Source organism: Salmo salar, chromosome ssa07 (assembly GCF_905237065.1).
Source record: "Salmo salar chromosome ssa07, Ssal_v3.1, whole genome shotgun sequence".
Classification (NCBI taxonomy): Eukaryota; Metazoa; Chordata; class Actinopteri; order Salmoniformes; family Salmonidae; genus Salmo; species Salmo salar.
In genome coordinates, this window is record NC_059448.1 from 6,337,100 (window position 1) to 6,349,523 (window position 12,424).

Below are 12,424 nucleotides of genomic sequence, written 5' to 3' on the forward strand. Positions count from 1 at the left end.
AACAAGCACTTAGTAGTGGGTATGTTGATGTTGTAGTTTTAATGAGAAAGGCAAAAGGTCTAATATGGACAGTGATGGTACAGAGATGGCAGGAGCAGTGGAATAGAAATACTATGGGCAGGCATTTATTTCAAGTACAGAGGAAAGTCGGGAGGGGAGGACGGCAGGAAGGGACAGAAGAGAGGAGGCAATTTTTTTACAAGATTAAGGGTGGGACACAGCCGGTTGAATAAGAAATTAAATGTGATAGGGAAGCATCCAACAGCAAAGTGTGATTATTTCCAGGAAACAGAGACCGTGGACCATGTATTGCTACAGTGTGGGCAGTATCAGAGGGAAAGAGAGAGGCAGAGATCGAGTATGAGCGAGAAGGGGATACAGGAAATTAGTTTAAGGAGTATATTGAGTAGTATGTCATTAGATATAGTCTCAAATATTTTGTTATCTTTTTAATAAGAGCAACAGGGATGGCAGGTAGGATTTAGTTAATCCCTGTCTCTAGCCCACACTCCAGTACAGTAGGTGGCGGTAATGCACCATAACGTTGGAGGCCAACTGCCGATAAACCCCACCGAGGAAGGAAAAAGACGAAGAAGAAGAGCCGTGGGAAGTGTTGACAAATAATACAGTTTCACGTCAATGGAGAGCGAATATAAATCTTGTTTGCAATCAATGATACTGTAGTCGATTTTTTTTTTCTTCACCATAGCATAATTTGTCAGACTCATCTTTTAATTTAACATCATTATTTAATCGTACAAATTGTTCAATTATGTGATGTCGTTTAATTCGTGAATCTAGCATTCTAGCTACAGTAGCTGTCATCCAAGTAGGACTAGCTAGCTATCTAACGTTATCTCCCGGAGACATGGCGACTTAAAATGACCCACCACACGTCCGGACACCTTCAAATTCGGTGACAGCACAACGTAAAATGAGCGAAGTCTCAACTAATGGATTCCGAGGAGAATACTCCATTGCTCAAAGATGATTCTGGCAGGTGGGTTATAGCACAGACTAACGTTAAGTTATTATTCCATACAGCTTTACTGTTTATGCTCACAAAGTTCACATTTTGTCACTTGCCTCAATCGTGTTGTTCTATCATTGTCGAACTTATGTAGTTTGTCCTTTCCGTCTAGTGATGACTCCCAAAATGATGAATACAAGAGTAGATGGCGGTCAATTCGTGTAATGTACTTCACAATGTTTCTAAGCAGTGTTGGTAAGCAAATTTGATACAATTTTATTTTATCCTAGTCACATGGCCTAACGTTACCTTTTTAAAAGTGAAAGACTGAAAGGTTACCAGTATCTGCCCATGGGAAAGTTGTTATTCGTGAATGTGTGAGTCATAGCTTCAACCATAGCCCAAAACTATTAATGGTATGTGACATTGATTAGTCTGTGTTTATGCTGTGCAACATGTTTAATGATGGATATAGCCTAGGCTTAATTATTTGTGACTTCCTCTAGGTTTCACTATTGTCATCACGTCAGTATGGCCGTATCTGCAAAAGGTGAAGTTGATGTTGTTTTCCTGCTCTTGTCTTATAACTTTTTGGTTGAATATAAGAACCAACTAACTTGTTCATACTCAATACTTTTAATTTCACCTAAGTCCAATTTTAGAGCTGAAAAGGAGAAGTGAGAAAGAAAAAAATAGCAAAGAAGAATCTCCCTGCTTTATTTCTTAGAAATGTCAGAACACTGTATAAGCCATGTTTTTGTTGAAGTTGTTCGTATGCTATTTTACCCTCTCCCTTTTGAAATATACATGTGTAGCTCTTGAAATAATCCTCAAAACTGTGACAGTATCATAGTGCATGCAACAACAACAAAAAAACAGAAATTATAATGGTTAAATAAGAGATAATGTCGCACATAGCTCATGTCCAAACCACAATCTACAGCATGACTGACACGGTGGTTGACCACAAAGACATCGTCATGCGGTTTTGATACCGTTATCGCCTGTCAAATCTCAAATCTACTCTATCTGCCCGTCTAGATTGATGACAGTGCCAATGCTAGCTTCCTGGGCTGGGTGGTGGCGGCCTACAGCTTGGGCCAGATGCTGGCGTCCCCCCTCTTTGGGCTCTGGTCCAATCACAGACCCAGGAGAGAACCGCTGGCCTGCTCTATTTTCATCAACGTCACAGCCAACATCTACTACTCCTACATCTACCTACCCACATCACAGAACAAATACCACATGCTCATGTCCCGAGCTTTAGTAGGTTTTGGAGCAGGTAGGCTATGTCTCTGGTTTAGTCAGATGTAAAACAGTATCACCAGTTGAAGTCAAGGGGCTCTTTCACTACACACTTGTGCTTGCAGATTTCCTTTTGTTTTGTTGATTTGCTAAATCAGGGGTAGGCAACCCTGATCCCGGAGTGCCACAGGCACTTCATATTTTTGATTTAACCGTTGTGGAAGACCAAGGTGTGTTGAATTTTGGCAATCATTGAACTTATCAATTAGCTCAGTTGGTCAGGTCTGGTGCCTAGTTGTAACAAAATTATTACATTTACATTTTAGTCATTTAGCAGACGCTCTAGATAAGAGCGACTTGATACATTTTCATACTTTTTTTTTCTCTGAACTGGTCCCCTGTGGTAATCAAGCCCACAACCCTGGCGTTGCAAGCGCCGTGGTCTGTCAACTGAGCCACATGGGACCATGCAGTACCTGCGACACTCCAGGAACATTGCCCTTTTTCTCCCACCTGTATTGTTGAACAAATCTAATTTGGACGTGCCTGTCTAATATTTGGTTGTTGGTCCTGTTTTTTTTTGCTTTGATAGGGAACGTAGCTGTTGTGAGGTCCTATGTTGCTGGAGCCACCTCACTGAAGGAGAGGAACAGTGCTATGGCTAACACAAGTGCCTGTCAGGCTCTGGGGTTCATTCTGGGTCCAGGTATGGTTGTTCTCCCTTTTCCCCATTACTCAGTCTCATAGTGAGCGTTGGCTGTCTTTCTACATTGGAGCACTGTATGCTGACGTGGCACATTGTCAGCATTAGGTATTAACTATACAAGTATGTTCAGTCACAATGAGCCTATTTCGCGATAAGGCTACGTCAGTTGAGAGCGGTGTGACGACTAGTCAACAGATAGGGATTCAGCAGTTGACTAGCGTGTGTGATGATCTACGGTTAAACTGAACTATGACATAAGTTTATAATACAACAATCGGAACAACAACAAAAAACGGAACCAATTTGTTCAGTTTTGACATTGTACCACGCTAATCTTTGTACTAGCAGCAGTGTTTACTAGGACTGGAAATTGCCAGGGACCTCACGATACGATATTATCACCATACTTCGGTGCCGATACGATATGTATAGCTATTCTCACGATTCTACTATATGTACTGTGATTCGATACTGTGATTTTATTGAGATTTTGATCTTCTAAACATATTGCTCACTATACGCCTGCTGCAGAGAGACGAGAGAGAGCCATGAGAATGCATTTTTGATCAAGCAGGGAAATAAAGTGCTGAAAATAAATTAGCTCCCTGTTTTTTAAAAAGAAGATGGAGAACAAGCTATGAAGAATAAATACTGGAGTTTTGGTGCAGCTAAAGCCGACTAGCACAAAAATAATATTGCGACGTTGTCGATATGATAAATCATTAAAAACAATATTCTGATATGTAACTGTATTGACCCTCCCCCAAAACAGATCATTGTTTACAATGTGACGTCATAGTGGAAAAAGCTCATTTAGACAGCAGCTAAAGTGTAAGATATTTGATTTTGTTTTTTTCAGCTCTCCAGGCCGGTTTGTCATTTATTGGTGAACAAGGTGTTAGCGTGAAGGTCATTGACCTACAGCTGAATATGTACACCGCCCCAGCTCTACTGGCTGCATTATTTGGCCTCATCAATATCCTTCTCGTCGTATTAGTACTAAGGTGAGTGGTTACATTTTCAACTTTTACTGACATCTTGGATTTTATCCAAATAACATCTTGGGATTTCACCAAGTAAATTTACCATCTGTTTAAGTTTATGTTCATCTGACGATGTTGACGTGAATAGTACCACTGGTCTCTTTACTGCCATGCTGGGAGCAGGCACTCACCCATTTCTGTTCAACAGGGAACACCAAGTTGACGACTATGGAAGACATATCAGAGCCATCAATTATGTGTCTGAAGGTAAATACTTTTCCAAAAGACTGGTTGAATAAATTGGAGCTTTGTCTGTTATGTAGTTGATATTACCTTGTATTTAACCAGTAACGGCTTGCATGAAGACCTATAGGACATACCTTTTTAAACAAGTTTTGGACATTGAGTGGTTGTGGATAGATTAAGCATCTTTTGTTTCTGTAGCTGAAACAAGATAAATTAATATGTTTGCTTTGGCTTGTAAGTTGTTGAGTGCCATATCTTCTCTCTTCTCTTACAGAAAGAATGGATATCAGTCAGGAAACAGAAGGGGATATTGATCAAGTTGCTGTTTTGACCTCCAATGTTCTATTTTTCATCATCATGTTCATTTTTGCGGTCTTTGAGACGTATGTACTATTTATAGTCGCGTGCCAATAATGTAGTATCATCGGCAATGCATAAGAATAATATCAGTATTTGTTGAATACTTGAAGCTCATTTAGAAACACACGACTGTCGGAAGTCACGAGTAAACCCAGTGCAAGTTGTATTTGCTAATTTCATCCCATTGTTTTTCACACGTGTCATCTGTGGAGGGTTTCTACACTTATGCTTTAATGGTTGATTTTCAGCATAGCCACACCCCTATCTATGGACATGTTCTCTTGGACTAGGAAGGATGCAGTGATGTACAACGGTATCATACTGTCCTGCGTCGGCTTTGAGTCCATCCTGGTGTTTCTACTTGTGAAGGTTCTCTCTCAAAGGTAAGCCGTTCAAATCAAATTTTATTGGTCACACAAGTGTTTAGCAGATGTTATTGCGGGTGTAGCGAAATGCTTGTGTTTCTAGCTCCAACAGTGCGGTACTGAGACAGTAATATCGGTAATATCTAACAAGTAATTATATATATATATATATACCAATTTCGCCACAATACACACAAATCCAAAGTAAAATAATGGAATTAAGAATATATTAATATTTGAATGAGCAATTCAACTGTAAATACACTATGTTAGCAGCATAGACTGAGCTATAGGACTGCAGGAATGAAGATACCGGTACTGAGACAGTAATATCGGTAATATCTAACAATTAATTTATATATATATATATATACCAATTTCACCACAATACACACAAATCCAAAGTAAAATAATGGAATTAAGAATATATTAATATTTGAATGAGCAATGTCGGAGCAGCATAGACTAAGATACAGTAGAACACTTCACTGTTCATTTCATAATAATGAAAACAATGAACACAGGTACTGACTGTGAGGGGGGGAAAAAACAATGTTAATTGTGAATGCCACTGTCAGGATATAGTATTGAGAGTTTAATTGACTGTGCATTGAGTATTGTTTTTATTTTTTTTATTATTATTTCACCTTTATTTAACCAGGTAGGCTAGATGAGAACAAGTTCTCATTTGCAACTGCGACCTGGCCAAGATAAAGCATAGCAATTCGTCACATACAACAACACAGAGTTACACATGGAATAAACAAAACATACAGTCAATAATACAGTAGAACAAAAGAAAACAAAAAGTCTATATCCAGTGAGTGATATGTGAAGAAAAATAGTTATATACATTGGACACGACAGGACAAAGACAGACGTCTGACTGCTACGCCATCGTGGGTTCATCATGCGGGGGGGGGGGGAATTAAATGAATGAATGTATGAAAGGCACTGTTGTCTTCCAGGATTGGGGATCGTCCTGTGCTCCTTGGAGGCTTGGCCATCATATTCTGTGGCTTCTTTGTCCTGCTCCCATGGGGGAACCATTACCCTGCGATCCAGTGGGCAGGTATGGAATCGATGGCTTTTTGACCCGTCCCCTTACCTGAGAGGTTGTTTAACGTCAGTGATATGACATTTTAGCCATCTTCACAATTCTTCTAGTTTTTTTTTGGGGGGGGGGTTCAAATTCAACTGTAAATACAGTATGTTAGCAGCATAGACTGAGCTATAGGACTGCAGGAATGAAGATACCGGTACTGAGACAGTTTGCGTTATACTTACAGTGCCTTCAGAAAGTATTCATACCCCTTGACTTTTTGTTGTATTCATACCCCCACATTTTGTTGTTACAGCCTGAATTCAAAGTGGATTAAATTGTTTAGTTTTTCTCACATCTACACAGTACCCCATAATGACAAAGTGAAAACATGTTTTTAGAAATGTTTGCTAATTTATTGAAAAATGAAATACAAAAATATCACATTTACATAAGTATTCACACCCCTGAGTCAATACATGTTAGAATCGCCTTTGGCAGCGATTACAGCTGTGAGTCTTTCTAGGTAAGTGTAAGAGCTTTGCACACCTGGATTGTACAATATTTGCACATTATTATTAAAATAGTTATTCAAACGTTGTCAAGTTGGGGTTTGATCATTGATAGAAAGCAATTTTCAAGTCTTGCCATAGAGGCCACTCAGGAACATTCAATGCCGCCTTGGTAAGCAACTCCAGTGTATATTTGAAAGGTGAATTTGTCTCCCAGTGTCCGTTGGAAAGCAGAGTGAACCAGGTTTTCCTCTATGATTTTGCTTGTGCTTAGCTCTAGTCTGTTTCTTTTGATCATAAAAAAACTCCCATAGTCCTTGCTGATGACAAGCATACCCATAACATGATGCAGCCACCACCATGCTTGAAAATATGAAGAGTGGTACTCCGACTGTTTTAATCACCATTGGCCTCAGTGAAATCCCTGCGCAGTTTCCTTCCTCTCCGGCAACTGAGTTAGGAAGGACACCTGTATCTTTGTAGTGACTTGGTATATTAATACACCAGCCAAAGTATAATTAATAATTTCATCATGCTCAAAGGGATATTCGATGTCTTTTTTAAATTTGACCCATCTACCAATAGGTGCCCTTCATTGCGAGGCATTACAGATAATTGTATGTGTGGGGTACAGAGATGAGGTTGTCATTACAAAATAATGACAACTATAAAACACTATTTCACACAGAGTGAGTCAATGCAACTTATTATGTGACTTGTTAAGCAGATTTTTACACCTAAATGATGTAGGCTTGCCGTAACAAAGGGGTTGAATACTTATTGACTCAAGACATTTCCGCGTTTTAATATTGAATGAATTTGTAAAAATGTATAAAAACATGATTCCATTATGGGATATTGTATGTAAGCCAGACACACACAATCTCAATGTAATCCATTTTAAATTCAGGCTGTAACACAACAAAATGTGGAAAAAAATCAAGGGGTGTGAATACTTTCTGAACGCACTATCTCTCAAAAAAACACAGACCTCAAGAATAACACTGTCATCCACGAGACGTTTGCCCCAACCTCGGTCTCCAACAGCTCCTTCGAGCCGACAGGCTGCCCTGCTGAACAGACATGGTGCCAGTATACCCCCGCCATTCACCTGGCACAGTTCCTTACCGCCGACGTCCTCATTGGAGCGGGCTACCCGGCCTGCAACGTGATATCCTACACGCTCTACTCCAAAATCCTAGGGTCCAAGCCTCAGGTATGTTCACGTGTTCAGAACAAAGCTTCACCGTTGACGCATATCTAATTCTAACGCTATCATACTGAACCAATTAAAGGGGCATTGAGAGATCCAAGACGCCTCTGTTAGCGCTTTTAGCATTCCAACTCATTCATCCACTGTGGCCGTGTGTTCCGAATGATAGTACGTCCATTGTCATGAATGGGGCTCTCATAGGCCATATTTTCATTGGAATGAGAGCGGATTTTTTTATTATCTTATTGCTTGTATGTACCCGTACCTCCATTGTGACTCTCTGGACTCCTATTGCTTTGTGTTTTAATATTCTATGCCAGGTTTTCATAAAGGAATGAGAGGCTGGCACACAGAATATTGCTGCTGCCGAGTGCTTTATTCATGCAACATAATTAGGCAATGTTTAGACCTGGATTCAAATATATGCTTGTTGAAGTATTTGTTTTTTAAAATACTTATTCTGTGTATTAGGGTATTTTCAAATAATGTTCCCGAATCAACTACTTCTATTTGAAAGTACTGTATTTTCAAAAATGTCCTATAAATACAAATTTTATTTTTTTCATATATATATATATATATATATATATATATATATATATATATATATATATATTTTTAATACTTGTTTCCAAGTACATTTAAAATACCCCTAGGACCAATCAGACTCGGGCCTGTATCCACAAAGCGTCTCAGAGTAGGAAATTGTTCGTAAGTGCTGAAGTGTTAAGGGTTAAAATAAAAGCTAGGCTTTAAACCTCTTTAGTCATAAGAGTCCTAACCTAGTTGACAGATACTGAGGAGACCTCATGAGTTGACCTCACCAGTTAAGAGTTACCAGCAGGTGTCTTGATAGTAGAAAAATACAGTGATTCAGTGGTTCCTGCGCCACATGGAATTTGTTTAGGAGTTGTTAAAAGATTTATTTTGATATTTCTATATGATCAATCCATAAATAATCCATACCTACATGCAACAGTGTCTATTGCTCTTTTGACAATGATTTCTCACAACGCCTAAAAAAATGTAACATGTTGAGAGGTACTTTTTTTTCTTTTTCTTCTAGCTTTCAAATAGGCACATTCTTCTCCTCTCAAACTATTCCCCGGGTCCTTAGTGTACAAGCGAAAGTAGTGCACTGTGTTTTTTTTTTTGTCAATAAAGCTGATAGAAAATAATGGTTCATAAACAATAACTAAAGTTGATGTTTTGAGTCCATATCAATGCATAAATCACATCATAAGACAGTTTTGTTCAGGTAAAAAAAAAAGTGTAATTCGAATTCCCCTTTAATTGCCCATCTGGCCCTCTAGCAATTTAATTGAGAGGGTTTTGGGGAAAGGTTCTGTCAACCCACAAGACATCAACTGGCTACACACAGAGTGATAAATGAATGCGCACGCAACACACAGACATGGGCAATATATCTGGAAATGTATTGACAGTTATTGTGTTAGGTTTTGTCTTTTTAAACCAATAGTGGGATAATGTCAATATTGCGTTGATTTAGATGGGAGCTTGCGTTGTCCTGATTCTTTCAGAATTGTTTGGCGAGCTAATCATAGGTGGGCTGTGAGCTACTGGTAGTTCGCAATCGACCTGTTAGAGACCCCTGAGAGATCATATTAGGTTATCCCTTTGGTCATGCTTATAAGTTGGGAAATTGAAAGCATCTAGGGCTTATGTTAAAAGGTAGACTCAGCGAGAGGCTCTACTTCACTGCTGTTTTTGGTCCTGTGGCTTCCATGCTGTACACAGCGTGAAGCTAACCCGTACACATACTGTGGGAGAGCGAAGTGTTGCGTCTCGCTCATCTCAATATCCTCTCCGGTGCTGCTTGTGGTGGTAATGTCAGTCTAGCTTTAACTCTGACTGTGTTCAATGAAAATGATAGATCTTTCAAACATTTGTATGCAACATGGTATACAACTATAGAAACAGTGGACTCTAGCAGGAGGGTTTTTGACTGGTTCAGAGTTCAGTGCCACCATTTCGTGTTATAAGAATCCAGATGATTAGAGGACAATCCAAATAGAGGGGATTTACTGCACATGGGGAAAGGCTGCAGAGGACAATCCAAATAGAGGGGATTTACTGAACATGTAGAAAGGCTGCAGGATAATGTTGTGTGCTTTGTCAGTCACGCACAACACGGGAAAAGAAAACATAAGTTGGCCACCCCATGCATTCACCAACAGGAATAAGGAAGACTGGAGAGAGAAACTGCTGCTTATATAGTCGTGATAATGAGCAGAGTGGAGACAGGAAAGTTGCAAGGGAGGGGCGTGGCCAGTGTAGAGGGAAAAACCTGGTTTCTACCATGAGCCTTTGCAACAGCAACATTGTCGGCAAATGACTTGATGCCTACTGTGTACTGCCAAAGCGATTTATTTGTTCAACAGGAGTGATGAGTGTGTTGATATAACGGTAATATTGTCAACATTTTATTTTTAACAAACATTAGAATTGGTTAAAAAAAAGGTTATGCATGCCAACATATTAGGTTATAATTAAGAGTAGACAAATTGTATCAAGTGTTTTACCATTACAACATTTGATGTACAGTCACATTCATCTGGGTGTCTGAAATGTGCTATACAGTTCACAGCTGGCCATGCCTCTTCGTGATTGGTTAGTTCCCATAATTTACAACGATGAGTGTCATCACCATCGGTACCTCAAACTGTCGTGATGACCAGCTGAGATAACCTTTTTAGGAGTTGATGTTAGTCCTGGCTCAGAGTTTGTCTGGTCAGTGTCTTAACATCCTAAAACCTACTGTGAGCTGGGAGTTTTTTTAGTCTTAAAAACAGGTTTTAACAGGATTCTTAGGACCTTTTTATGAGATGCTTTGTGGATACGGGCTCTGGCTTCAAATGCGTGGGAGTGTTTAAATATTTGTATTTGAAAAATACACTTGTATTTGAGTATTTACAAATAAAATGTCCAAATATTCAAAGAAAAATATATATCCTAGTACTTACTGTATGTAAATGTATTGAATATTTGAACCCAGGTCTGGTTTAGACTTCCCAGAAATCTTCATCAGGTCAACCACAGGTCTCTCATTCCTTCATATTATTTCAACCCAGCACCGGTATTCTCAAGTGTGTATATCATATTATTCTACTATGCCAGGTGTAACGTTTCCAAAAAAAAAAAAGTTCTCAGCTGACTGGACTGGTACAGTGTGTGTAAAAGACTAGACTGGTACAGTGTGTGTAAAAGACTAGACTGGTACAGTGTGTGTAAAAGTGCACAGAATGGAATAAACAGCATGTGGGTCTCTTTTTTTCCCCCTGTCCCCCAGGGTGTGTACATGGGGTGGTTGACAGCCTCTGGTAGCGGGGCCCGGACCCTGGGGCCCGTGTTCGTCTCCCAGGTGTACACAATCCTGGGTCCACGTTGGGCTTTCAGTCTCATCTGTAGCATGGTGCTGGGGGCCATACTTCTCCTGGGGGCCCTCTACCACAAACTCATCTCCTTCGCCGTGCGTCACGGCAGGATCCTGGAGTAACAAATATAGACTGGGGGGGGGGACTTTTTGTCGACTTTCATCCTAAAATGAGAAGCTTTCACTAATGAAGTTGCTGCCGGGGATGTGGTGACTGTTTCACGATGCCTTATAGTTTGTCACTCAGGTTTGATTTTGAAGATGTTTGGTCAAGAACAAAACGGTAGGGCCATTTATTTTCAGCTGAGTTCAGAGTCACTTCTCTAGTTGAAAAGGAACTACTGCTTCTACCACTGAACGTACTGCAGTAACTGCTACTTCTCTGATTTTGTATGGAAAAGCCATTTCAAAATGTGCTCTCTCTCTCTCTCTTTTTTTGAAAGTGTACTTGGCTTGTTTGGGGGACCACTGATTTAAACATCGGTTAATTTGTTACATTTGATGTTGTAACTGGTTTGAATAATGGTAACTTTTAGTATTGAAAAATATGTACATGCATGTAGTTGAAGTGACTGATTCCAACAGAGTCACTTGTTATTGAAATAATGGAAAACCTGTTTTATGTGATATTGTGGGTATAAAAGAAACTTCCCTTTTTCAGGACCCTGTCTTTCAAAGATAATTCGTAAAAATCAAAATAACTTCACAGATCTTCATTGTAAAGGGTTTAAACACTGTTTTCCATGCTTGTTCATTGAATCATAAACAATTAATGAACATGCACCTGTGGAACGGTCGTTAAGACACTAACAGCTTACAGACGGTAGGCAATTAAGGTCACAGTTATGAACACTTAGGACACTAACACCGAGGCCTGTAGTCTGGAGCGGGATCAATTTGGAGGTGGAGGGTCCTTCATGGTCTGGGGCGGTGTGTCACAACATCATCGGACTGAGCTTGTTGTCATTGCAGGCAATCTCAACGCTGTGCGTTATAGGGATGACATCCTCCTCCCTCATGTGGTACCCTTCCTGCAGGCTCATCCTGACATGACCCTCCAGCATGACAATGCCACCAGCCATACTGCTCGTTCTGTGTGTGATTTCCTGCAAGACAGAAATGTCAGTGTTCTGCCATGGCCAGCGAAGAGCCCGGATCTCAATCCCATTGAGTACGTCTGGGACCTGTTGGATCAGAGGGTGAGGGCTAGGGCCATTCCCCCCCCAGAAATGTCCGGGAACTTGCAGGTGCCTTGATGGAAGAGTGGGGTAGCATCTCACAGCAAGAACTGGCAAATCTGGTGCAGTCCATGAGGAGGAGATGCACTGCAGTACTTAATGCAGCTGGTGGCCACACCAGATACTGACAGTTACTTTTGATTTTGACCA

At 40.1% G+C, this 12,424-nt stretch overlaps 1 protein-coding gene across 1 annotated transcript; it reads left to right on the forward strand.

Annotated features, from left to right (window-relative positions):
• Positions 1–580: 580 nt before the first annotated feature.
• mfsd8 (major facilitator superfamily domain containing 8) lies at positions 581–12,173 on the forward strand. The gene is made up of 12 exons (XM_014206421.2): positions 581–1,000; positions 1,143–1,225; positions 1,477–1,520; positions 2,012–2,252; positions 2,808–2,921; positions 3,781–3,925; positions 4,113–4,171; positions 4,425–4,533; positions 4,759–4,893; positions 5,844–5,947; positions 7,419–7,645; positions 10,953–12,173. Exons 1-12 carry the CDS (start codon positions 954–956, stop codon positions 11,157–11,159), a joined length of 1,515 nt encoding a protein of 504 aa, XP_014061896.2. The 5' UTR covers positions 581–953; the 3' UTR covers positions 11,160–12,173.
• Positions 12,174–12,424: the final 251 nt, after the last annotated feature.

What these genes read in the sequence shown, in the direction of transcription:
- mfsd8 (XM_014206421.2), top strand. Translation starts at nt 954, where the DNA reads ATGGATTCCGAGGAGAATACTCCATTGCTCAAAGATGATTCTGGCAG. An exon ending in CTCAAAGATGATTCTGGCAG is followed by an intron (nt 1,001 to 1,142) that starts GTGGGTTATAGC and finishes CTTTCCGTCTAG; the next exon opens with TGATGACTCCCAAAATGATG. An exon ending in GTGAAGGTTCTCTCTCAAAG is followed by an intron (nt 4,894 to 5,843) that starts GTAAGCCGTTCA and finishes GTTGTCTTCCAG; the next exon opens with GATTGGGGATCGTCCTGTGC.